Source organism: Falco punctatus (genome assembly GCF_963210335.1).
Source record: "Falco punctatus genome assembly, contig: scaffold_128, whole genome shotgun sequence".
NCBI lineage: Eukaryota > Metazoa > Chordata > Aves > Falconiformes > Falconidae > Falco > Falco punctatus.
In genome coordinates, this window is record NW_027660213.1 from 77,089 (window position 1) to 104,311 (window position 27,223).

At 45.0% G+C, this 27,223-nt stretch overlaps 1 protein-coding gene across 1 annotated transcript; it reads right to left on the reverse strand.

Moving 5' to 3' along the window:
* Positions 1–6,265: 6,265 nt before the first annotated feature.
* LOC308057590 (ras and Rab interactor 2-like) lies at positions 6,266–25,186 on the reverse strand. Its single transcript, XM_080411662.1, has 7 exons — positions 25,028–25,186; positions 18,513–18,805; positions 16,293–16,424; positions 14,038–14,201; positions 12,727–12,815; positions 9,634–9,693; positions 6,266–8,024 (listed from the first exon to the last, which is right to left on the reverse strand). The coding sequence occupies exons 2-7, from the start codon at positions 18,589–18,591 to the stop codon at positions 8,015–8,017; spliced, it is 534 nt and encodes a 177-aa protein (XP_080267788.1). The 5' UTR covers positions 18,592–18,805; positions 25,028–25,186; the 3' UTR covers positions 6,266–8,014.
* Between the last annotated feature and the right edge of the window lie 2,037 nt (positions 25,187–27,223).

Sequence of the window (27,223 nt, forward strand, 5' to 3'; positions counted from 1 at the left end):
CCTTGAGTTCACTGGAGGCTCTGCTTGTGCCTGTGACTGTTTGTAGGTATGCCTTTGAGTATGTTGTGTCCAAATACGATGTACATGGTAGAAGAGACCATGTAAGAGTTCTGGTCACAGTGACGCTGAAGTTACAGTTGCCTGCCTGTACCGGCGTTGATCTAGGTAGTCCATGAAACAATCACAGAGAAAGCACAGCAGCACAAACTTCAGTGAGAATTCCCTACACAAACGTAGGTCCGCGTTGATGGAGCTCCTATGTGATGTCTTCTCAGAGTACCAGTGTTAATTTAGGAACATTGAACTATGGCAGACGGGCACTTGCAGTCATATCTGAAACTGCAGTATAGACACAGCTCTGACTAGGGCCTATCTGTACACAGTTTCACATTGCTGTAACAGTAATTGTTCAGAAACATTCCTAGCGGCATTTGCACAGCTCTCTCCTGGGGTGCAGTTTTACTAGTGAAGAGGTGATGCATGCTCATCCCACCATTAGTAGGGCAGTGACTACACTACATCAGTTTCTAGAAGAGGAGAATAAGAACAATACAAAACCTGTCTGCAGAGATGCCCAGTGAACGATTGAAAGACTTCTGAACGTGTCAGCTCTAATTAATGTGTTTGACAGCTGTAAGCCAGCTCAGGTGGTGTGTACTTTAGCACCCCCTAAATTGGTCAAGGCAGGTTCTACCTAGTGTTTAATTTGATCTTTCTAGCATGTATTAAAAGCAGTCACACCTTGATTGCACTAGACTCTTCTGAAACACTACTTCCAAAGGAGTAGCTAACAAGGTTCACCTGCCTATCCTAAAAAAAGTGCTGTTTGTCCACATTTGTATATGCATGTGAATTAAGGGAGAGACCCATGGCTTATTTGTCTGTGGCACTGTTTGATGTTGGGATGGCATGCCTAATGTTATCATCTTTCCAACGGTCACAATTTTTTAATTGTTTTAACCCAGCAACAGATTCCAACCATACCCAGATTCTTGGATAACCAGTTTTTCAGTGTATCTTTTTGTTACTGTGATTGTAGGAGGGAAGGCAGGCGGGAAGTTAGGGAAGTGGAGTAGCACAGAGTATATACACAAGTGTTGGGACACAGCCAAGCTTTAGATTAATACGTGACTGTCGTTTCACCATCTTTTGATACACGGAGTTTTTCTGAGCAGTGGTGCAGAGTGGAGTAGCACAAACAAAGGCTTTAAGGGAAAGAGAGAATCTGGTGGAGGCTTTCTTCTGCATTACATCTCTGGTATCTCAAGTCTTTCACAACAGTTATGAATTAGCAATAAATAACCTCTGAGGACAGAGGAATAGAGAAGGATGCATTTTTAATTGCAGGATGCACAAAGAAGTATAGTAAATGCAGAGAGAAGTACAGGGAAGCTGTCCAGCAACTGGGACTCCAAAGGTGGCAGCTCTTGCCTTACAATGGTCAGAGAGAACAGTTACTATAACAGCAGCTTTGATACTTAAAGCCTTATTCCATTAGTGATTTCTGTAAATGTGTTTTTTACATCATAGAGACATCACTTGAGTGTAGCTAAACTTGTTGTTTCCCAAAACCTTTGCAGAGAAGGGCAATCTCTTGCTCTGTTGTGGAGGACTAGAACACTGGAGTGTCACGTCAGTAAAAATTTGCTGTTGGTTTTAAGGGAAATCGGATTGTGCCCTTTAAACTTCTTGTACAGATCTCAAGGTTGATTCTGATCTACATAACCCCAAGACAGATGAACTTCAACCAGTAAGGAAGAGCGGCGCATCAGTCCTCCTACCATCTCATAGGTTTTCCAGTGCCATGTCCTTTGACAGCACATCACAAAGCAAAATGGTCACTTGGTGCACAGCCAGCCTCCCAGGGCAGTTGCAGGGTGATTCTTGCTGTGCAGTATGTGCAGCAGCGTACAAAGGTCTCTGAGCTGTGGGCCAGGTGACTGTTTACAGTGTAACCAGTATACCAAGTCAGAGAGAGAACAGAAAACGCGTTCCCTGCATGTGAAGTTATTCATGATTTAGAAGAATGGAGCAGCTAGTTTAGAGTTAGTCCTTGTCTCCCAGATAAAACTTCCTTCACTTCTCCCCGACATTTAATTCCTCTAGGGTTAGAGTACTGATCTACTGAGACTGGTCACAGAGCTATACAGGGCACTTGTAGGGAAGGTGGTTTGGAGAAGACATTTTGTGAAAATAGTTTGATGAGGAGAGAGTTCCTTAAAGCACCATTGACCACCCCCAACCCTGACCACGCCCAACGTCTGACCCTAAACCCGACCCCGACGTCTAACCCTAACCGGCGCCTAACCCTAACCAAGCGCTCCAAGCGCGCGGCTGCAGTACCCAGTTTCTGGCCGCCAGGTGGCAGCAGCGCCCCACCAGCCCCGTGCTGAGCAGGGGCCGCGCGAGCACTGGGCGGGGTCTCAGCCCAGTTTACGCCACCGGAGCCCGGGAGTGCCCGCTGCGGCTGCGGGGTGCCCTGCGCTCTGCCCTTCGCCCGCTCGCAGCCCAGCCGCTATTACCCCTTGCCTCCGTACTAAAAAGCACCCGCGTGGTTCGAGTGGCTAAATCCTTTGCATCTGACAGCTTTACAGTTGGGTGGCTCTTTCTGCCCGTGCCCCCGGCCCACCAGGAGGGAGCAGCAGCAGCATGGGGAACCCCTGGCACAAGGTGCAGGGGGGGCGGTGCATGGTGGGGTCCTACGGATAAGCCCCGGCGATTGCTGTTGTTCCAGGAGAAATTTAAACAGATGCGGGTACCACTGGGCTTGCTTTAGTCACAACTCAGAGCCGGGCTGCCACCCCAGCGAGTGGCAGGAGCAAAGGGATACAGCACGGCTTAGATATGCTTCTCAAACCGTTGGGATACAGCACGGCTTAGATATGCTTCTCAAACCGTTGGTCAACGTCTGAAGTTTTTAGGAGTTTCCTTTGGTCCTGTCAGTTCTGCAAATCCATCACCTGACTGTCCCAGGTGATTCATCTCCTCAGTTCCAGGCTGCTCCTCAGATCTTGATCTTCTTTCTGCCTGCTTTAACTCACACACTCCTTCGAGTACACTTAAGTCTTTGAACAAGCAATTACTATTCCAGTAGACAAATTTTTCCAAAAACACCTGAATTTGAGAACACCTGTGTACACAACTTGATCATCTGTTGTTTCTCTGCTCTCCCACTGATTAACTGGACTGGGCTTTAAACCAGCCTTGGATTAGGGCTACACTAGGGACAAGGCGTGGTTCTGCCACTTAGCTGCTTCAGCACTTCACATTTCCTAATTCAAAATACTTTTTCTCTAACAGACAACACAGAACAAAATGCTAAACCTCCAGGTTTTACAACAAACAAAAAAGCCCCAAACCCTAAACAGTGCCTCTGAACTGTTTCCCTTTCCATCCAACGAGTGGAAACTTCCTCAGTAAATGACAAGTGTCCATGACCACCCAAGTGACCTGTGCTTACTGAGCAGGAAAGCAAACAATACCTTTTCAGCTGGCACATGTATCCAAATATATACCCAAAGAAACTCCGTCAGCGTAACTTGCAAAGAGCCCTGCGATCTTACAGCCTTACCTGTAGTGAGTGCCCCTCTAGGGAACTGCAGAGCTGTGGACTCTCAGACGTACTGGAGCACATCTCTTGCCTGCCTGAAACGTTCAGGAGGCTCTCGGATATCCAGGCAGCAGCAGAAAGCGTTCTGATTTTACAGCAAGGCTGACCACACTGGCGAGTTTTCTTTTGCATGCTCACACCTGGAAGCCAAACCAGAACAGCTGCACACACAGCAGAGCAATTACTCAGCACACCTACACCAACAGAGCTCTCCTAAAGCACACCTGGAGCCATTCATACCCCAAGTCAACATCTACAGCGGAACTTGGCCACAAGCTTTGACACAATGTCATTTTGCGGTCAAACTGGTGCACATCAAAAAATTAGTAAAACGCACCTCCTTCTCTGCCACGTCAGGTATTGTGCTTCTTCAGTTCAGCTGTAACTGTTACATTATTTCCCAAATGCAAAGCCAAACAGAGAAAAAATAACCACAGCATGCTCCTTAAAAAGCAACTCTGCGCAGGCAACCGTTCATTGTGTGTGACCAAGGGAAGATGTGACCACGGCCCTTCAAACTTTCGGGATGCCTAGGCAGGACTAAACGGTGCTTGCGAACACAGAACATGCCTGCTCGTTAAGACAGGCTGGTCAAGTTTACCACCAAAACTCTACATCAGCATTTGCCACCCCTGTCCAGCTTTGGGTAGCCAGAGCTGCACTCGGATCACTTGAAAGCGTCTCCCAGTAGCGGCCAGTACTAAGCTCAGAACTGTACCTCCCTGACACCTGCATGGAGGAAAACTCAGACTGTGCCCCCTTCTCCTTAAGGTGCCTTAGAGCTTGTGACAGGAATTTCATCCACTGCTTGGAAAAGCTCCAAGGTTGCAGCTTAAGGGAACCAGAGTTCCCTGGGTCTCAGAGTAATTCCAGAGCTAAAGCGGTGACAGACATCAGCTCTAGGTCAGATGATACATGCCAGCACTCACCACTGACCCAGGGTGGCAACCTGCTCCCATCCGCTACCTCCTGACCTAGGAAGCCCCTTAGGGAATTACAGCAGCAGTTTGCCAATGGAAAAACCACAACAGCACGACACGGTGACTCAAAGATCTAAAATAGACCCCTTGCGCCTACAGAAGCTGGTGCTAAAAACACAACAGGTGAACGAGAGAACATTAACTGCCATGACTGATACTAGAGCAAACCTCACTGGGCACTTAAGGAGAACAGCAAAACCAGAATAGTAGCAAAAGCCTGCATGCCCAGGACTGTAATAAAAGAAAAAACCCTGCCTGGAGATTGTTATGAGCACAAGTAATACACATCCTCTTCAGTTGCGATCTGAGTTAAGACAGACAACAAATATCACAACACACCCATATTGATTAGTTGCAACAGCTCGCCTCTCACCGTGTCTGTTATGGGTCACAGGTTCTCCCGCTTGTCTCAGCTACATTGGGCACCAGTTGCTGTAGCTGGAGCCCAACTCAGGCAGCCTCACAGAGGGCACCCGCTGCTGCAGCACAAGCAAGCTATCAGGCTGCAATAAGGCTTTTACCATCACTCAGATTCTACTGTCTGTGCTGTTTCTCCTTCCTCCAGGGATCGGATCAGATCAGATCGGATCAGATCGGATCGGATCAGATCAGATCAGATCAGATCAGATCAGATCAGATCAGATCAGATCAGATCAGATCAGATCAGATCAGATCAGATCAGATCAGATCAGATCAGATCAGATCAGATCAGATCAGATCAGATCAGATCAGATCAGATCAGATCCACCCAACCCCCTCTCCCACACTCCTCAGGGCTATTTAACTACTTAGCAGGAACGAGCTACAGCTGCTCATCATCCATGTCCCTCAACCCACTGCCTTGGAGGCAAGGTCACAGCTGCATGTTATCAATACTCATCAACCCTCTGCCTTCACTCCTCTGCACTCCAAGAAATTGCGGGGAAGACAGTGACAGAAACCTGTGTTGGAACTAAGTGCCTGGTCAATGCCTCCAAGTAACAGCATCTGTGACATCCAGACAGACTGTGAAGGGACAGATGGATCCAAGAATTAAATTAGGGAATGAGGTAAGTAAAAGGCACAGAGAAACAGAGACCTCTGAGTTCTGGAGAGTATATTTTGATGTACCCAATTTCTGGTTTTGTGGCTCAGAAAGAACAGAGCCCAGGTTTTGTCGCAGCAGTTATATGGCTGCAAAGGGAAGGCGAGAGCCAGCAGCAGAACTTCCTGGAACCTTCTGTGTAGGAGCAGCGGCCAGACGTTTTCAGTTTCGGAGCAGGGCTCCGTGGGAGTGACAAAGTGAGGGGACTGTTTTGTGGCCGAGAAGGAAAACCATGACACCACCATACAGGAAGCAATTCCATTTTAATAGTCTCCAAAGTGTCACGGTTCGAAAGGAAGAACAATAGGGTAAGAGCACGAATATGCAGCCAATACCGACAGAAGCAGCGTTGGTAAGCTTCTCAATATTGCTTTTTGGTATTTCACAGGGAAAAACATTGAGCCTAATATTTCTCATCTGTAGAGTTCTTGGGGGCTTTGGGGAGAAGGAAACTGACACTCTTACTAGGTTGTCTGAGAATCACAGTTTACGGTTACTCAGTGTCTTCTGGTCTCACAGGATGAGGCAGAGGTATAATTGATTTCTTCTCTGTAACTCTGCAAAGAGCTTTCCTCGTACCTATGGCAAAAGAAAATAATGCTATTATGAAAGACAGTCATTGCACAAAGCCACATTAAGTGACTTCTCTATTACGTTAAGATCATTTTTCAAGAAGATTTCCTAGAATATCTTGAGTTGCAAGTGACCCATAAGGATTCATCAAGTCCAACTCCATGCTCCTTGCGGGACTACCTGAAACTAAACCATATGACTAAAAACATCATCCAGATGCTCCCTAAGCTCTTGACAGGTTTGGTGCCCTGACTGAACACCCTTTCAGTGGATAAGATTTTCCTAATGTCCAACCTGAACTTCCCCTGACGCAGCTTCATTCCGTTTCCTGCAATCAAGTTTCCTAACTGATGTACTCTTCAGTAGGAAAAGCTATCTAAAGCAGAATACAGAATCCCATTCATCAACGACTATCTGAACTTGTACAGGCCCAGGAACCCTCAACACAAGAACCTTTCCATTCAACTTAAGGCACAACAACCACTTACCGTAAGCATCTTCATCTGGCTCTCCACTGCTAGCAGAGTAGCGCTCCGATACTGTCCGGTACACACTGCAGCCGAGCTGCTTATGCATATTTACTGCAACCCGATTTGATACTCTCACAAAGAGATCGACGAAAAATCCACCCTTTCTTTGGAAACATAAAACCAAAGAAAAACCACAGTAAGGAACAGCAGGTGAATGTATTGCTAAATAACCCATAACTTGTAATCTGACCAAGAGCAGGTCTGACGATGTCATATGCTAATCAAACACCTTTCACACTGCAGTAACAGATGCACTCCTTTCCCAAGGGACAAATCCGGTATAAGTTCAGATTTTATTCTATTTTTGTCATATAACCATTCTTTTATACCAGCCTGTACGTTCAAAATTATGAACAGGAAGAACAGGGCAAGCTAAGCACTCGCACAGGTCTCATATACACATAAGAAATCTTTCATTAAAAAAAAAAAATCATCTAAAAATCCACATTTTCAATTGCATTGGCTTAGGGACTGCCTCCTTCAATGTGTGTGGCAGGGGGCAGTGGCGGAACGGGTCACAAAGTTCAGTCACCTAACACAAGGCAGCCCTTCTCCTCACAAGGCAGATTCCTCAATGTGCAATTTTCCCATTTTACCGATTACAATGGGGTTGCCCTACCACCATGAGTTCAGGACATTTCCCTGTGGGTTCATTTGATGCTCAATTAAATCTTCAGCAAGTACAAGCAGCCAAGCATGACAAAAAGTAAGCTAAGGTACTGTCTGCCATACAGAATTGGTTCCAAGGCTGCCTGCAGGAACTGCAAAAATCTCACGATCACTGAACAAGCACGCTGGAGACCCTACGGGAAAGTGTTGACCCTCCATGAAACTCTCTTGCTGTCAAGACAAGGACCTTTTTCTATCCAGTATCTCTATTAGAATTCAGGCTACACCCTACTCATTCTGGCAAGTTAGCTTTCATAGAAACCCTGAGATCTTACACCGCCACATGACAGTTTTAGTCTTGTTCTCTAATTACAGGGAATCCTCAGCGAATCAGAACACTACTTAAAGCAAAATTCCCGGTCTCTTTCATGCAAGTCAAATACCTAAGCCATGTCAGTTGAGAGGTTACTTTTAGAAGATTAAAGATAAGCATGGTACTCACACTTCTGAAATTTCTCCCAGTAGTTCCATCAATTTAGCAGCCAAACCCAGCTGTTGAAATTCCGGTGCAACAGAGAGAGCAGTAACATGTCCGTGCCACTCTTCCCCAGCCACAGAGCCTTCCGCTTTACCCAGTACTGCGAACGTACAGAGCATCAGAGCAGTAAGGAGCACCCTGGGAATAATGCACCACACGCAGCCACACGACTTTACAAAAAACCAAGCAGTCTACAAACAAACATTGCAATGATTGTGGTAAAGGCTTAAGCAGCGATTCTATGCTATTACTCAGTGATTCAGGAGCCACTAAGTTTCATTTTGATGCAGTATTACAGTTTTTTCTTTGTTAGTATAAATAAATAAATGGATCTCCACAAATTCATTGTTTGAGGCGTGACTTCCAAATGCAAGTTTTAAGCAATTCTCTTGAGTCTTTAACTGAGCGGAATTCACGACTGAAGGAACGGAGGGCTAGAAGCCCAAAACTCACTCACCATCCCAGCAATTACTGAAGACTTTTTTTGACTATGGGGCAATAGAGCTTGGGACACTTTGCCAATGTGGCAAGAGAAAGCAAAGGCCCAGGAAACACTGGACGTTTAAGGAAAAATAAAAAATAAAAGCAGGGATGGGTGTGTGTTCTTCATAGTTCCTCTCCTTTCTACACAGAGCCAAGCTACTGTTAGCTCGTTAATGAATATGCAGACTTCCACAGGGCACTCTTATAAACATCAGGCACTGCTAAATAAGCAACTGATGTGGTGGGTACAGAGAAACCTTCCGTACAGCAAACGCTTTAAGCTTTACTGTTAAACACTTCATTTCCTGGGTCCCTACAAAGACTCCCATTCTGTGCCCACCTTCTCAAACCTGCCAAAAGAAGGGGAATAAAAACAACTGGAAGGAACAAATACATATATATACATATATATATATATATATATACACACACACATATATATATATATATATATATACACACACATGTAAAAACACGGCGAATCTCTGTAATTAAAAAAATTAGGAAAGGATGCAATCATCCAAGTAATGAGGAGTTAACTGATGCGCTGCATCGGACAGTCTTGTCAAACTCATGCTGGTGAAACTAAGCTCATACCAGTTGGTTTACTGAAACACTTGTCATTTTGATTCAAGTATATGTATGCTAAGACATTCGGCTATAGAGTGAGTGCAAGAAAATACATTTTTGCACACTACAGCAAGAGACCTGCAAAGGGCCACGGTATAATATGCTTCAAAAGAGTCTGTGGTACAAGAAATTCAGCCTCATGGGCTGCTGGCTCAAACACACTGGTGGAACACTCTGTATAACTGGCCATACGCACGGTTTACACGGAGTGTTGTATGCAATGCACATGTTTAACTAGGTATTTATGGTTTAAGACCTTTTTTAGCTCCTAAGGCAGGCAGCCAGCAAAGATGTTTTCAAGAGTTAACAAGGAACAGAAATTAAAGGAGTTGCTGGTTTTAAGAAGCTGACTCATCATTGTTTTGAAAAATGGCACCATATGGATCACTGTTAATGCGCTTGTAGACAAAGCGAAAGACCTTGGGTTGCGGGCGGCTGTGCAGCTCTGTCTTAATCTTCTGAGGGTAGGTATCTTCTGTCAGTTGCTGCCGGGTGTCATCAACAAAAAGAAACAGGCTATAGTCTTCTGGATTCTCCACTCTAAACTTTTCAGCACAAAGCTGACATACATCTGCGGTAGTGATGTAGGGTCTTACTAGTAAGGTCTTTCCTGTACACGCACTGTTAACTTCCTGGAATGCAACACGAAGGTAGTTCTGTAGAATGAGAAAACAGACATCAGAAACAAAACCTCCAAACCTCATCCTCTGAAAACAGGAAGCTCAGCAACAAACAGCAATCCTCTCTATGTTCTAGTTGTGAAACGCACACCAGTGATTCCTGTACATTACAGCCACCTTGTGAATTGACGTTGGTGATAAGACTGTGGCAGGCATAACAAATTCGTAAGTTGACATCCTCCTTTCCTTGGCTCACATTCTAACCCTGCAATTACAAACGAACAGATAGCAGTCTTAAAGCCCCATTGAAAACATCAGTGGTTTTAACGGGACTGGGTGTTTGGCCTTACTAGGAAACTAAATGCTGTGAAGCAAAATAAACATCAGAGGCTGTAGGACAAGGCCTCAAGAACAAGAGTCCAAGTACTGATAGCCTGATGCATAGAGACTTGTTAGAACTCATAGGGCACAAGCCCTGGGAACCAACGAACAAGCTAACTGCAGACCCCTGAGCCGTTACAGCTGAGGAGGCAGCCAGACGGACAGAGAAACAAGTAGCCGGATAAGGGAACGCATAGTGCTGATAAGGAACTTTGCCAATCACGAAAGCTGCGTAGAAAGAAACCCCCTAATCTTAGAATAGGAATTGTTGCTATGATAAGGTAAACTAATCAGTTCCTATTGTTTAAACGGTGTGTCTTAAATGTCAACCAATCAGTGTGTAATATGTAGAAGGTAGAGACGTATATAATTGTAAGAAAATCACTAATAAACTGACATCTTGCTTGCATCAAGCTGTGTCCCGTCTCCTCATTCGCCACAAATTGGTGACCCTGACATGATCCAGTGAAGGATCCGACGTGGAGGGGCTCTTGAATCACCTGAGCGACTTGCAGCGAATCCCACAGAACTTTGAATGATCCGCTGAAAGGAAGCGGGAGCCGGCCAGCCTGAAATCCCTCCGGAGTTGAGAGGTGAGCTGTGGGAAATCCGTAATGGGGAATCGGGCTTCGTCCCCAGAAAGAGACGTTTATGAGCTTATGAAAGGTCTCCCTAACAAACATGAGAAAAGTATTTCTGGGCATGACCTTAAAGCAATGCTCAAGTGGGTGCAAGTAGATATGCCCGCAGTGACTGCATCTACAATTTTTGCACGGGAACTTCAGAACAACACAGGGGTGAAATTGTGGGATTCTGTGACAAAAGGCAATACTGAGTCCCACCGTCTGCTCTCTTCATGGAGAGTTATTTTTGAAACTATGAAAGCACAAGAAGAAAAGGCAGAGGAAGGAGAGGAAGAGGAGTCGCATGCTCTTTACCAGCCTCTAAGTCACAGTGCTCTAAACCCCTGGGTGTCAATGCAGTTGAGTATCCGTCAGAGGAAGATCCCTTTGACCCAGGACTGACAGACCCTGAAAAAGGACCTGATTTATACTCTCCTGATCCACGCGATCTGTGGGCAAAAATAAAGAAACAAGCTTTAAGGGAGGTGGATTTAGAAATGGCTAAGACTATAGTTGCTCCGGTCTTGTACACTCAGGGTCGGGCAGGGGGACCACGATGGGAGGCTCTTTCTTTTTCGGTTGTTAAGGAACTGCGCCGCAAGAGGCAGCATGCCCAAGAGATGATGCTGCAACTGCTGGTCAATACTATTGAAGAGAAGCTTCACGCAATATGTTCATCATAAGGAAAAAGAAAAAAACCCAACCCTCTGCCAGCAACACACAAGGGTGTTGATCCACAGGTTGCTGCACGATAAACCATTCACACTCTTTATGCTGCAGCATGCAAAAGGCAATCCATTTTCATGCAGGACATTTCCATCACATTAACCGATGGCAACTTAGTGTCTGAGCCTGATGTAACCAAATTTCATCTAACAGGCTTAGAGGGAGGCAGAAAGAAAATTTACTCTGCAACATTAAAGTAAATCCGTATGATCATGAGGCAAAAGCTGGATCTTTTTTCTCTGCTGAAATTCACACATGTGCACAACTGATAACATAGATTAATTCTAAACAAGCCCTACAAGGAAACGCAGTTCTATCTTTCAAAAAGTATTTAAAAAGTAAAATAAAAAGCAACTGGAAAAAAACACACCCAACCACAAAACACTTTTGGACACATGAGCAAAGCAGCCTGCCATCACGTGCTTTTTTGCAAAAAACTAACTGCAATTAGAAACTAAAAGCAGTAAAATGAAAGGAGATGGGAAAAATGACAGTAAGAAAGACCTGTTTATTTACTGAGCTGATACTTATGTTTGTACACTGAATAAATTAAGCATGCTAAATCACAATGGCAAAAATTCACGTTTCCTAAGAACAAGCTGTTAAAAGCTAAGACTGAGAAGAATGCTCATATGACTTCAGTTCCAAAGAGCACTCTGGGTTTTTAATAAACTTTTGATAGCTTGCAGACTGAAACACTGGAACTTTGCAACAGCTTTTAAACCATTAGGACTGAGCAGAACTAATCCATTTTTGTTAGCTGGTGTGAAGAAAAAATAAATAAAAAAAATCAAATCAGCTCTAAATAAGGCAAAGCACACTACAGTTTCAATTTCTAACGTAGCTAACACAGAGAAGACCTGTTTTTCGATGCTTCTAGATGGACAGGATTGCTTCAAGGAGAGGCTGAGGTTTGTGCAAATGCCTGTAACTCATATAGTAAGTATCAAAATTCTTTATGCAGTATCAGCAAGTTGTATTTCATCATCATCAAAATACCGGATTTTTTGCTTTTCCATCCTTTTGAGGGAGGGAGGATGAAGGCCTTTCCAGGACCCAAAAGCTGGTGGTAAGGCTGTGAGACAGCACCACAGACATGTAGTGACCACATCCTGGTTCAATGTGGGAAAGATGAGTTGAGCTGAAGCTGTGTTACACATACCTTGTAGGGAAGGTGCTTCATGTCAGGACTGCAGATGTGGAGAAGGGAGATGGAAAACTGGCATTCTGGGCAGGCAGCAAAGTGCTTGAATTTGTGCCAAGCATAGCCTGGAAGCGGAGCGACCTTACTGATTTGAGGCTCTCTTTCAAAGAGTCAAAGGAGCAGCCCTGGACACACCTGGTGCCAGCTCTTCCTGTGCTCCCCTGCATCTTCCAGCATCCAGCACGGCGTCCAGCTGTACAGGTAGCTTGGCTGAAGTTCAGTTGCTGAGGAAGAGAAGGTGAAACTGAATACAAGATCCTGCTGAAAAAAATCTTCTGTCATTTAGTCATCCAGCAGAAATACAAAGGTGATTAATTTTCCTATTAAGCGTAATATTTTGCTAGAAAGAACAAAGACTCAAGGTACTTGAATGTGACACCTAACTACAGGTAAGCAGAATATAAAATGGATCCCAGTAAGATGGACTAGCTTTGTGCGCTTGCCACAGTTTGGAATTTCTGTTTGTCAGTTCTCCTGTTCCTAAGAGAGGCATATTGTGGGAGACTGCTGCTTTTCCCAGCTCCTTCCTGTTCAGTGATGTGCTGTGGTTGTTTGCATGGACACTGATAAAACAGAAGGAGCCGCAAGTGAAAGGTTTAATTACCTCCTGATGACCCCATACCTTCATTTATCAAGCTCTTAGCTCCATCATAACTTATTGACGGTTGTTGTTAGCCTCTCCAGCAGCTTTGCACTGTGGTATGGACTGTAAACAACCAGACACAAAGGAGTAAATCCCTTCTCGATTCCAACATCCTCCTTGCTTCAGTTCGCAAACTGATGCATCTGGACAGACAGCAGCACGCCTATCTACGTAACAATCTTTTCCTATATGAAAGGCATGCAGACTTGGTTTTAAAAGATGAAGTAATCCCGACTGTTTTGTTATTCTTCAGTTGGAGTTACTGCCCTACTCTGAAAGAGCAGTAAGAAATGGGAGGGGGGAGAAAAAAACCCCACAAAACAAACTACAAACATGAAGACATCCACAATACAGAACTCTACTCCTTGCTTAAACTTTCAAATTGTAGGCAAGCTTTTCTGCCAAGTCTCCTCTCTATTACCCACGGTAAGCCACCAATCGCTACTGGGGAGTTGTGATGATTTATACCACTGGAAATCTGGGTTTGTTCTTTTTAACAGCAAAGCGTACAAAGAAGCTGAATCGAAAATACAATTTGGTCTGTCCTCGCTCCGCACGACTTAAATACAAAGGACAGTGGGAAAGCTCCATTATTTAGTGTTTCCTTTATACCATCATAACCACACTCTGTTATGAAGTGGAAAGACTTTGAAACAGAGGCAAATTTGCCAGCCATCTTCTCAGCACTGCTTCACACCACTTGTGGCCCCAAGGAAATCATTATGAATCATACTTCTCAAATGGAGATTTCCAACAAAACAACCATCCCCTGGGCTTTTTTTCTCTTCAGCCTAAAGCTCTACCTGAAAATCATCAACTGAAGGCATTGTTCTGTTAGTTGTCCTCCTCTTGTGCCATTGCCGGAGAGTATCTCTAGCTTCTGAACTCAGCAGCTGGGCAGCCTGGTCTTCCTGGAAGTTCTTGATCAGCAAAAGTGCTCCATAAGCACTTGCCAAGGAATATCCTCCTGTGAAGGACAGCAGGGGAAGAACAATTCACAGTGGTTGCAAACACCACGCCAGTTCCAACGGGTCACAGTCAAAAGTACAAACGATTTCTGGGGTTTTTTTTTTTTAATAAACAGATGCACACATACACGAAAGTCACTGCATTCTATGGCCAAAATATTTATACGTAAAGAAAAACAGCTTACTTGCCTGCAAAATACTGGACAGTGTGTTCTCAGCTGCTAAGAGCTATGCAGTGGTTGCCTGGGCTCCATATTATCAAAGTGGTGCAACAGTATCCATCTCTGGGTCCGCTAGCGCTGGGGGTGGCCGGTTATTTAAATGACCAGTGTCGCTCCTTTACTCCTGAGTGTTTTTACAAAGGTGGAACATGAGTTTTCTTCTAAACAGTTTCCAAACAGCGATTTGTTTTCGTCCTGAGCTTCAAGCAGGGATCAAACAAACACAGCTGTTTAAACGACATAAAAGACCATCTACCACTGTTCAGGAACTTAAAAGTGACCCCCTTAGTGGCAACAAAGCAATGACCGAGCGTGTGATTTGTACCTGGAAGCATCCCAAAGGTTTTGCTTTTGTTTTTAAAAGGCAGGCTGTGTTTGTTCACCTATGTCCAACACTACATCCAACTAGTTCAGGAGGCAGCGTGTACAGCTCTCCAGACTTCACCTTTATTACATGAGTGGAGAACAAAGTACAGCCACAACAGAGTTGCCGATGTACAAAAGGAGCTGCAGGTCACAAAGGAAAAGGACTCTCAGCAGGAGGCAACAGTCCTCAGCAACCAGGAGAAACAGAAGACAGGCTATCATATATTTCTCTTGCTCTTTAAGTAAACTATTTGAGTGGGAGCGTTCAATTAAGAGGCAGCACGGTCTATTTGTGGAGTCATTCAGAGATGCAGTCTATGCTCACAGTAGTGCTTTCTGTATTACCGACAGCATCCTCTCGCTTTCAGCTCTGTGATGAGTTCAATACATGGAAGACACGCAAGACCCACCAGACAAACTGGAAAATACATTTACATTTGTACCGCACAACCCCAAAGCACTAAACAATTTTTCCTGCACCGTACAGTTTAACTAGTGCACAGACAGGGCCAGCCAATAGATGAATGACTTTTACTACATTAAAAACGACACGACTTAACAGCCCAGTAAATATTTCTGCCTTTCAAGCGTGTTAATGATCTCCAGCTTCACATCTCAAGTATTTTCTGTCCTAAGATTCCTGAACAATGCACCCTGCACACAAAGCAGGGAACAGACTAGTACTGAACCGGAGGAAACCCGACACAGTTCTGTCATGCATATCGGCATGTAAAAGGATACAGCAATTTCAGCAACCCAAGAGATAGCAGAAATGGGACGTATACACATATACTTAACTCACAGCTGAGCTTGGTCACAAGAACCTTTGAAACTTCCTCATAAACTGATAGATTCTGGGGCCTACCAAGGGCTGGCAGAATACCTCTTTGTTAAAACCACCACCGTGAAAACAAAGGAGGGAGATTTCCTTGCCTCTAGCAGACTTCAGCCATTGTTCAAGAGTGCCTTAAGAAACATATTCCTAGGCCTCATAAAAATACTCTGTGAGAAGCAAGTATCGGGCATAAACCAGGATCATTAAGGGGGGCACCATTCTCAAAAGCACTCTCCCCAGAGGGGCAGAGAATTCCCCCAAAGATTTTACAAAGCACCTAACCTGGGTCCCATTCCAGGTCTCACAACTCAATTGAATGCTGCAGACCCAGACATACTCTCGGGACATTTTCAGGCACAGAAGGATAACCACAGTTGGCACCTGCACAGCCTATGTTTGCTTGCTAAGTCAGGGCGCCTCCTCCTTCTTGGCAGAAAACAACATACTCCCTCCTAAGACGTCGCTAGATTCCCAGGTCACTTGGGGCTGTAACTCTGCAAGCTAACCAGCCTTCTCTTATTTTAAGGTGGAAATAATTACGAGGTTCTCTTGTTACACTACCGCCATCACCGACTACATGACTCCGTCAAAAGGGTTTCTACTCAAACGAGGTGAGGAAGAATCCCCCTTCCCCAGCCCTCCACTCAGTTCTAATAGCAGTTGATTACCTTCTCCATGCAGCAAAGATGGGTCCAGCAATTCCACCATGTATTCAGTTTCAGTATCCAGCTCCAGCGTATCACCCTGGGCCAGCACATATGCCAACACAGGCAAGAAGTCATCAGCTCCAAACAGCCTCCCTGGGTCAAAGAGAACAAAGGCAGCGATAGACAAATCACACCCTTTTACCAGTTTCGGTGTTTGAAAGGAAAGTGTTATTTTGCTGCCTTTACTGACCAGGTTTGTATTACTCTAGAGCCTCTCGTTACGGATGTGCAGCAAAGAGAACATCATCGGACACTTGGTGGGCAGCGTCCAGCTTCATCTTGTACTTCTAACGAGCACAAACTGGATGACGCAGACCTTGAAGCACACAAGGGAATTTAAAGACTGGGCTCACCTTGGTGTCAGCTCAACTGGTGAACTCACAAGAGGTAGCCATGCCAGTCTGGCCTGACCTCCACCCGCACTTCTGTCAGTGGCTAAAAGAAAATCAATGGGCATTTTCTTTATACGTGCACGGACGACGTCCCCTTTCTGGAAGGATCCAGCCACAAGTATCAGTTCCTGAGTCCGAAACCCAGCAGAGAAGCCTGTATATAAAAGCCTATTAGATTTTACATGAAAACTCTGCGCATTTCCTTGATGGATCATGGTTAGAAACACCAGTGAGCAAAGCCTCACGTAACTCCCAACTAGCTGGTGAAGCATCATCAGTAACAACAGCACGCAACACAGAGGCTCTGCTGTACCTAGGTCTGTATGTGTTCCTCTTACCGCATTTAAACTTTCTCTTTAGAAAACGCTATGTGGCTAGATCTCTGGGTCTGGCCAAACTGTGCTCATTGCAGAAGCGGTGTGATGGTCACTTGAAACATCAAGATCGGGAGCCAGTTTAAACTATGGCGAAACTCCAGAGGACTGAAGGGCTGATATTGAAAGTCAGACCAGCTAAGACATACCCTCCAGGTATTACACTATTATATGGCTGAGATTACAGGACAAAGCAGGTACTGGAAACAGGTGCTGGCTCGATGCCACATTTTAAAACTTTACACGACAAAGCAAGACAACCCCAAGGAGCATTTGCTGCATCTTAGCCCAAGCCCCTCAGTACAATGGTTCACCAGAAGCCTCTCAGTACTTTTCTTTTGCATGTTGGGAATACCTTACTCAATGTGATAATACAGTATGGAGAAAAAACCAAAGTTTACATCACTTTGGGCAAAGATTCCTATATACATTTTAAAATGCAGGATTTTGCACAGAAATAAGCCAGGTCTAAGCTCCTGCCCAAATCTTGCCAAAGTGCCTGGGGGTCTTTTACAGCCTCAAGCTTTCACCATTCACCTCAAGTCTCAAAAGAAAGCAAGCATCCTGATCGGCACAGAGCCCAGCTGCAGATTCAGCGCTCGAAAGAAAACTGCCAACCACCTGCAGCAGCTTATACTTTATTAAGAGAAAAAAATCTTCCACTACCACCAGCATTGCTTCACCTTAGCTCGTGACCTACCACGGCAGCGTATGATAAGATGTCAGGCAATAGAGCTGCACCTATGAATTCATGCTGTCCAGCACAGCGTTTTAACTGTGCCACTGACTAATCAAGCGGGTCTTAACTGGTCTGTGGTTCCATTTCACCATCTAGGTTTCAAGTCACTTTGGGACTCCTGCTACAGCGTAAAAATAGATGTTATTTCTCTTGCAAAAACACAAAGAAATTGTCCAAATGAGAACGTTCAGAGGCACAGCAAACCCAAAACACTGGATCAGGGGCTGCTTTCCTCCAGCCATTAACACAGAGCCTTTGTAATTGTCATATTGCATACACACTGCTGAATTACTACAGCTAGATACTGGGTGCATCCTTTATTACGATTTCCAGGAAAATACTAATTTAGAACCAGTGTCAAATTCTAGGCTTACAGGACAGCCTTTCTGACAGCCAAATTCAAATGCCTACAGTCAAGCAAAGCTGGTGGTTGTTTTTTTTTTTTAAGCTGCTCCACAACTCTGCTTCACACTGAATTTGTAAGATGTGCTGCCAGATGCAGAGAGATCAGGAAGGAAGCAGAGAGGAAGAATCCCTCTCAAAAGGGCAAGGAGATGCTACAAGAGCTCCAGGAGGAGGAGACAAAGCTGCAGAATCAGGTGGTCTCATCTCCTCCACCAAAACACAACCCCAGGTTTAGAAAAACAATGACCTTGAACCACAAGAAGCATCATACCAGAGTTATTCTCCATAACAGTATAAATCAATTTGCAAACTCTCAGCAGCAGCATGACTTTCTTTTCAGGTGAATACATCTTCTGCGTGGTCACAGACTTTCAACATCCACATAGTCTGGTGTTGGAACAAACACGCCCAGTTCCTGAGGATTCCTCTGCCACACCACCTGAAGGTTTTCCTTCAGTTGTTTCCAAAAACCATCTGCAGCATGAAACACTTTCAACATTGCTTCATTATGGCTCTTCAACGGCTTCAGAATGCACTTATGCATGGCCTTCTCCAGGACAACATCTGCAATGGGAAAACACAAGTTGAGCTGTCTTCCTCCTCTAGAGCAGAGCCAGTAGTAACAACCACTCCCAAGAGACACTGTAGAGCAAGACCTACTTGCTAAGGCTTAGTTATTACAGAAGCTGAGTCTCTAGAGTTTGTCAACAAGAAAATAAAAGGCAGAACAGAATCTGTATTCCATTTTCATTTCTGACAACGTGGGAAGTACAAAAAAATGCACAAAGGCAGACTACAGATTGTCACAACAACAAAAAAAAAAAAAAACAAACAAACAAACAAAAAAAGAAATAAACCCCAAAACAAAGCAGCAAGCAAGCAGCAGCTCCAGTTAACTTTTTCTTTTGTTGGCCAGAAGTGTCCTGGTTTTATTTTACTTTGAGCTTAGACTTTAATTCTGAAACTTGAAGCATAACACAGTCAAAACCCTAACTTTTATCTGCTTTGGCATGAAAGCCCATCTTTTTTTGCATGGTTTCCATCAGAAACTATAACTCACCCAGGGTCTCCTAAAACTTGGCTCAGCTTTAAGATCTTTATGATGCTGGACAGATGACGGGCACTAAACTATAAATGAAAACCAAGCTGCGTTTATCCAGCTTCAGATTTCATCATGCAAGCTTATATACAGCTTTGTCATCAAGTCTGAAGTTCTTTGTTTGGCAATAGTGTGCACATGGCACAGTAACCTCTCAGTTATTTTTCTTTTATTCTTGTTTTACTCAAGGTTTTCTTTAACAGTCAGTCTCCATTTCCAAGGTACAGAACACATCAACAGAGAAAGCTCTTTGGTAAATATTTTCTTTGAAAACCTTTACTTTGTAAGTGAATTTTCTCTCCCACTCAGCCTCCCTATGACAACATAGCTTACATTAATAATTAGCTTATATCCATTATTTGTACTATAGTGAACCGCCACAAGCACAATAGAAACTAAGGACCCTTCAGCCTGGCCACAGCACAAACACCCTGGCGATGGGGCAGGACGCGAGCCCAGACTAGGCAGATGTATTAGGGGAGCACAGGGACCGAGAAGAGAAAGAGGAGAGGCCGTGTCACCACTAGATCACACATTTATACAGGCTAACAGTGGACATCCCTGCTGCTAGTGGCAACTCAAATGTTTCGTTAAACCTCATGCCCTTTCCAGGTTCTTTCCCTGTTCTTACATGTTTCTCCTAGACCAGTCTCTTTTTTTCTCCCCCTGGCCTGCCCTTTTTGGGGGTGGTTTTTTTTTTTTTTTTTGAAATTGCAGGCTATTCCTAAGGCTTGGGATTTACACACACACACACTCCCCTCCAAATAAACATTACCTACTACTTTTGTTTTCTTGCTTTTGCTTTATGTTTTCATTTATTTTATCCTTGTGTTCAACCAATTTTCCTTTTGTGCCTTCAGACTGCTCTTTCTCATACAAACACACCCTTCACACACTCCTCACCTTACGGTGTCTTTGCTTCACATGTAGCATTTATTCTGTACTTGTCTGGCACACAATTCCCAAATGTCCAACCCTATTGGGAGCTCCCATCTCCCCTGTCCCAATTCTGCTGCGGCTTTGGTAGCTTCTCTTACTATTTTCCCCTTCCGAGATCCTGATGGAGGTGGCAAAGCCATGTCTGCTTCATTCCCAGACACGTCAAACACATCTAGGTGCTCTCTCACGGAGCCTGCAAAAAGGTGGAAAGAGTGAATGTGAGGAGCAGCACTTGCCCTCTGATTTTCTATAGCCACCAGTAAAGGCATAACCAGTCTGACACATGGTCTTGATGGCCTGTCACACAGCGTGAAGGGCAGATCTAGCTTCCCACCAGACCAAAGCCACCAATTATACATAACAAGCGGCAACATTTCAAATGACTGATCTGGTAGAGCCACACAATCACCATTGACAGCACTACCAAACCCAGCCAGGAAAGCAGAAGCATCACCCTTCTGCACAGTGATAGAAACTGCCTCTCCCTGCTATCAGAGCCATCCTCAGGGCTCACAGGGCAGAAATATTTTTCCACCAAGAAAAATGCACAAATCTCACCCACTGGTATGTTAGCTAGCTGAATTTCTAGAGCAGGAGTCCTCAAACTACGGCCCGCGGGCCAGATACAGCCCCCCAGGGTCCTCAATCCGGCCCCCAGTATCTACAGACCCCCCCTGCCCCTGCCAGGGGTTGGGGGGGGAGGGGGCGGGGAAGGGAACCAAGCAACTGCAGATGACTGCCTGCCACTTCATCTGCACGCCGCCCCCCTGTTTAAAAAGTTTCAGGACCCCTGTTCTAGAGGGTACACATAGTTCCTTGATAGCTTCACTGATTTTTATTTTATTTTTTTTTACAGTTCAGCTTGCTTCCTTTATTTATACTGCCTGTTCAGTTTTCTAAAAAAAGTGAAACGGTCAAATGCTTTGCTTGTAAGTGGAACATCTCTGCAGCTTGCATTCCAAGTGCCTATCTTATTTAAGTCAAAATTAAAGCAGTCTGTGCCACCAAGCACTGGATTAAAGAACTCTCTATGCCCACGTTAACTCCCACAGGCTTCCACTGGACATGACTAGTTAACATCAGACATCCTTCCCCTCAGCAAAGCGGGGTCATCACCACATCTGGTCACAGGAGGCTCAATAAACTGTAAAGAGTTCAGCACAGATCCCCAGAGCCCTTGGTCCAAAAACAAGGGAGCACCTAGCTTAGGATGGGACATCGGAAAACTCAGTACACTTCTCCGATCCTCTTTATAGGCTCCAGCCCGGCTGGTTCAGCTGCTGCCTGCAGCATCAGCACAGAGGGAGCTGCAGAAACCGTCCCTCCCCAGAGGCTACGGGAACTGGACGTGGCAGGCAGGGAAAACTCCTCCATAGAGCCCCAGTCCCTGGTTGGGGCCAGGCTTGTTACCTGTAGGCAAGAAGTAGAAGCCTCAAGCCTTCTGCCCTCAACCCTCGCTTAGTGCTGCTCCCACAGCTTCCCATGCAGATGAGCGTCGCAGGAGGCGTTATTTCACATTGGCAGTTTGTGACGGGCTCCAAAAGCAGTGCCTGCAAATTGCTCCGAAATGTACTTGATCACACTCCACATTTACTCTAAAAACTTAAATCTGAAGCAGCACAGAGAAACAGAGCAGATAACTCACATGGCTGTGCTCAAAGCTCTGAACAGGGTCTAAATACTTATTGCTGAAGGCTGTTCCTAATGGTTTCTGTGCCGTTAAGGCAATCGGGTAAACAAAAATAGGACAGAACATTGAGTAAAGCATCCTTCAATGCTGTCCAGTGACTCTGTTACAGCTAATAGGAATCAAATGAAATAAAGGACATAGCCTCTCTTTGGAATCGCAGCCGTAACTGCCTTGGCTCCGTAAGGGCAGACTGAGAGAGACTGTCATTTTAATGCAGCACGTTTGCACAGAACTAGAAAATGAGGAGGTGACTAAGACATGACAGTGTGTCTGAGGCGGTTGTTGTTCTAAAAAACAAAACAAAAAATCACAACCAAAAAAGCCCACCAAACCAAACAAAAAACCCCACCCCAAAACAACACACAGCCTTTTATTCTCCCTCGTGAATTCTTGGAATAGGCATAAGAACCACAGAGTTCTGCCCTCAAATTAAAAGTGGCAAATTCCAGCAAGTTGAAGCGGCCAACAACACAGCAAGATTGATAAACACTGGAATTATTTCTCAATGGTCAATAAACACCCCTACGTATCCTAATTAATAGAAAACCTATAGAAACGTTTAGATTATTATGAAAGCCTGGAAGGACAGCATTTCTAGTAATCTGGGTCCTAGACCAATATTCAGTGTCAGAAGACACCTATAAGCTGTTTATCCTTTCTACTGAACTGCTGTTACTGCTGCCTTTCAGAGAAAGGTGTTTCTGGATCCGATCCCCCAAATCAATTCCCAGCTAGCAGTTTTCACTGATTAAATAAAAAAAAGTATAGGAGGGTCATCCCCCCCAGGCAAATGAGCATCTAAGTTCTGAACTGAGGACTGATTCGTTGCATATGAACATCTCTGTATACTCCCCAAATCCAAACGGGCAACAAAAATTCTTGTTTGCTTCGGCATATGCAAAGTGTTTTCAGCTGTCCTCCCAGGTTGCTTAATACTCTTCAAGCCAAAACAGACACTCTTCGGGTTTTGTGGGGGTGGGGTTTTTTTGTTTGTTTTGCTTTTTAACTGAGCATCATTTGAGCTGAGCACCATGTAGTGTTCCTGAAGTGATACTTATCAATCATTAGCCTCTAGCCTCAAAATGGGAACAGGAAGTGATCTGATAAATGAATTGTAAAGGCAAACCAGCTCGTTTTGTCATGACTTGTGGATGCATCTGTATCCTGTGCTGACGTTTTGTTTATTTTTTATTTGTTTTTGACGTTATTTTGTTTTGCCACAAACCCCACAAGTCTGCATCTGGAAAGGACAACGTATTAGTCATCACCACTGTCCTTACACAGCCTCTTTACAGCCTCACTGCCTGAAACTGCAGGCGTGCTCTTGCCTTTTCCTGGCTTCAGTTTACCTGTTACCCACCACTGTTGCTCCACGGAGATTACCTGTCAAACTTCAGATTTACATACAAGCCCTGATCATCACCTACGACAGAAAAACCATCCATCCATAAAAGAAGGCTCAGTAAGAGACTGAACGAGCCTGGGAACCACCACAAAAAGGCACAGTCCTGTAAAGTAACGTTGCCTGGGAGGCTGAAAGCAGAAGGCTGCTTTAGAACACCACGGTGTGTGGTGTGTATGTGCAGAATACACGACTACGCTGCATTTGCTTTCTTATAGCTCTTCCTAATGTCTTGCACATGTATAGACTGGCATGACTGATACAGATCTATTTCAAGACACCTCATGTCAGGATGGCCAGGTGTCCAGCTCTTGGTGGACATCTACAGTGACACATGCCTCACCCCTTGTGCAGACAAGGGCATCTCCTCCAAAGAAGCAAGGCTCGAAAATCAAGACCTCACACAACCTATATGCCTTGATAATCTGCACAATCCTGAAAAGAAAGGTAGGACTGAGGCAGGTGATGGATAGGTGGTGGTGCCAGGAGCTAAACAACTAGGGAAGACAGGTCTCTGGGTAAACCTCCTCCCATTTTACCCGCCTAAAGCATGCCAATGAATGACAGAACTATCTGTGCTAGGTCTGGTTTGCTTTGTTCAGCTGTGGGTTAATTAAAACTCACGTTATGGCAGTGTGGTAAATACCTATCTTTTCTTAAAGAAGAGGTAATAAAGGACCATGGAATAAGTCACAAAGCAAATCAAAGGGATGCCTGGGAAAGGGAGAACCAAATCCTCTGCTCGGCACTTTTACCGCTTGTTTCTTACTTGCCCTATCTGCCTGCTCCTATAGCGAAAGGAGCAGTGGTGAGGGACACAGTGGTTGGCCTTGACTCAATATGAAAAGATACTAGGATGAACCACAGGGTAAGGGAATGGGACACCAAAACAAATGTACAAGCACCTAAAAAGTAACGCAGCACTAGAAAACAGTCCCTTTTTTTTTTTTTCCCCAAGAGCCAGTAGTGTCATACCATTCTAATTCCTTTAAGAGGATAACTGGATCAGCGAAGTAGAGGGAAGTAGGGGATGGGCTGTATCCTAACCTTTTTAAAGCCTAAAACCCTATTCCATGCAAATCTCCTATAAGCAAACAAGGGAAATACTGTCATGGTGTAATTACCATAAGGTGGGTGGCTTGAACGGGTGTATAAAATACTGCACTTGGAGCCCAAGACAGGTATTTGCACAGGGGTCAGCCATGATGTCAGAGCAGAGACTTTACATACAAAATCTGCACATGACATCACAGCACGGGTGGAAGAAGGGCAGCCCCAGTCCTTCGCAGACCAGGTTTAATTAATAAGTGAGAAACGGGCCTAAAGCTAACGTGACAAAATCTCATGAGAACAAAAGTAAAACATTGCCTCTCAGCAAGAGGAATACAAAAGCAAAAGCGCTGCTCAAAGCAGCCTCCCCGGAGCAGCCGGCAGAGTGACTCAGCGGGGGACGGGCTGCGCCCCTGCACACCGCAGCTCTGCCCGCCCGCAGACCCCAGCCCCTGCCACAGGGCACGGCCTGCCAGCCAGGGACCAGCACAGCCTCTCCAAGCCTCCTGCAACACCCAACGTTTAAGAATCCATTACAGATGAGACATACCAAAGCAAAGAACAGACAGTATTGTTTAGGCACCTTCCCACACAACCAGTTAATACCTTATGGCCAAATTACTGAAGCAGCCAGTCGTTTCTTGGGCTGGGCCCAGGCTTGGGCATTGAGACCGAAGCTGTTCGGGTGTCCACCCTGCCTGGTAGAACAGCGACAGTCGGCTTGATTCCCTTCTCTTCACAGACAAGATGATGCAGTATTACCGTTAGATTGCAACACTACCAGAATCATTCCCGGTTTGTGTTGAAGTACAACAGTAAGTGTTATGACACACAACATGTTAAAAAAGCAGAGGAGAGGTTTACGTATAGCCAAGGACCACTTACTCCAACTTGTAACTAAACTGATAAATCAACTGAAATATATTTATCAGGTAAGCATTAACACACACAAAGTAAACGCAGTAAGGTGATAGTTTAGGCTTAAAGTTCAAGTCAGTGGAGCTTTCCCTGGAAAGAGGCTCATTCCTCTAACCAGCTTGTCCCATTTGTCAGCCTACCAGGATTTAAAGATTGGGCAGCAAACTCAAAAACAGATAAGCCAGCATTGTAGCCAATTACAATTAATTTAATACAATGACTACTGCAAACAATTTAATCTAACACAGTCTGTTGCCTTCACAGGCACGCGGTGACCTGGCTCAGGAACAGCACGGCGGCCGACCCCTGGCCGCGCGGTCCATCAGCTCACAGACACCAATGTGGTGGATGGCACATGGCGTTTATTGCTGAACGACGTGACACTATATAGCCTAGGTTTACAATGTCACTTCCGTCTGCTTACATCATAAATTAAAAGCTGTTGGCTAGCTGGAGGGGGGCCCTGTGTTTCCATACAGCGCGAGATCTTCCGGCCGCCAGGCCCTACCTAGCAACATTTCCCCCCACCCCATGCTTAACTAAACAGGCTAAAATAGTAAAAATATTTCTAAAAAAGAGTACAAAGATAAGGCACACTGAGCAATTGGCACTTGGGAAGCGACTGGGGGTAATGGAGTGTAGCTTGGGATATTTGGGGAGAGCCAGGGAGAATCGGGGGAAATACTGATCAAGTACATTTTTAAAGCAGTTGTTGGTGTTCTACAAACATGATGTTGACCCTTTCTAGCCGGCTCTTGACAAAGGACACAAGCCTGTTTAATATACAGGGTCCGAAGATCAGTGTCAGCAGGATTATTGCAATCGGACCTACCAAGGTGGATATCAGGGTGGCTAGCCACGGAGATTGCTTAAACCATGATTCAAACCACCCTTGGGCTTCCCTGTCTCTTTTTCTTTGAGCCAATCTCTCTCTCAATTTGGCCATTGAGTCCCTAACTACGCCGGTGTGGTCCGCATAGAAGCAACATTCCTCTTTCAAGGCGGCACAGAGGCCTCCTTGTTGCATAAACAGGAGGTCTAATCCCCGTCTATTCTGCAAAACAACCTCTGATAGCGAGGAGAGGGATTACTCCAAAAAGGTAATGGATTTCTCGATTTTTTGTAGGTCTTCATCAATGGCAGCTTGCAGTTGAGGCAGGCCTCGTCGCTGGGTCACTAGGGAGGTCACTCCCGTGGCCGTGCCGGCTGCTCCCAAACCAAGCAGCGTTGCTATTGTTACAGCTGTCAGTACTTCTCTTTTTTGAAGCCTGCTATTGGCTTCTCCCCAGTAGCGGTACATTTCTTCTTCTGGATGGTATAGGATCCTAGGAACAATCAGAATTTGTACACAAAAGTCAGCAGAATCGTCAAAAATTTTGAGGGACACACAGGGGGTTACTCCTGATCGATGGCAGATCCACATTCCGGGTGCGGATGGGATCACCCATTTATGGGTCTTGTCAACAGCAACGGTTCTTGTGCAGACAGCACTATCCCAGCTTGCTAGGGTGACATTACCAATACATACGCCCAGGCCCCTGACTTAGTTCAAGGTAACTCCTTTCCATGGTGTATCCCACCTGCACTGGGTTGGATTGCTGTCTGATGAATAATCAAAGGAAGCATCAAGGGCAATGCCCTCGTAGAAGGGGGGATACACGTCATAACATAACCAACAGGAATTCATGAGATCCGGGTTTGACTGATTCAGCGACCGAAAGGTGGCATCTAACACGCTAAAAATGGCTTGTCGGGTAAATGGTGAAGGTTCATGTTAGGTTGGCTTGAGGGAACTATCTGCTTGGTTAGTAAGGGATCAGCTGGGGCGGGCATGGCAGTCTGCAAGTTTTCTTTTCTTTGCTGGTTATCACTTTTGATCACGAC

What these genes read in the sequence shown, in the direction of transcription:
- LOC308057590 (XM_080411662.1), bottom strand. Translation starts at nt 18,591, where the DNA reads ATGTATTCACCTGAAAAGAAAGTCATGCTGCTGCTGAGAGTTTGCAAA. An exon ending in CTTCAGTTGATGATTTTCAG is followed by an intron (nt 12,816 to 14,037) that starts GTAGAGCTTTAG and finishes TCTCTTCCTCAG; the next exon opens with CAACTGAACTTCAGCCAAGC. An exon ending in ACAGGAAGAGCTGGCACCAG is followed by an intron (nt 9,694 to 12,726) that starts GTGTGTCCAGGG and finishes CTCATTCTACAG; the next exon opens with AACTACCTTCGTGTTGCATT.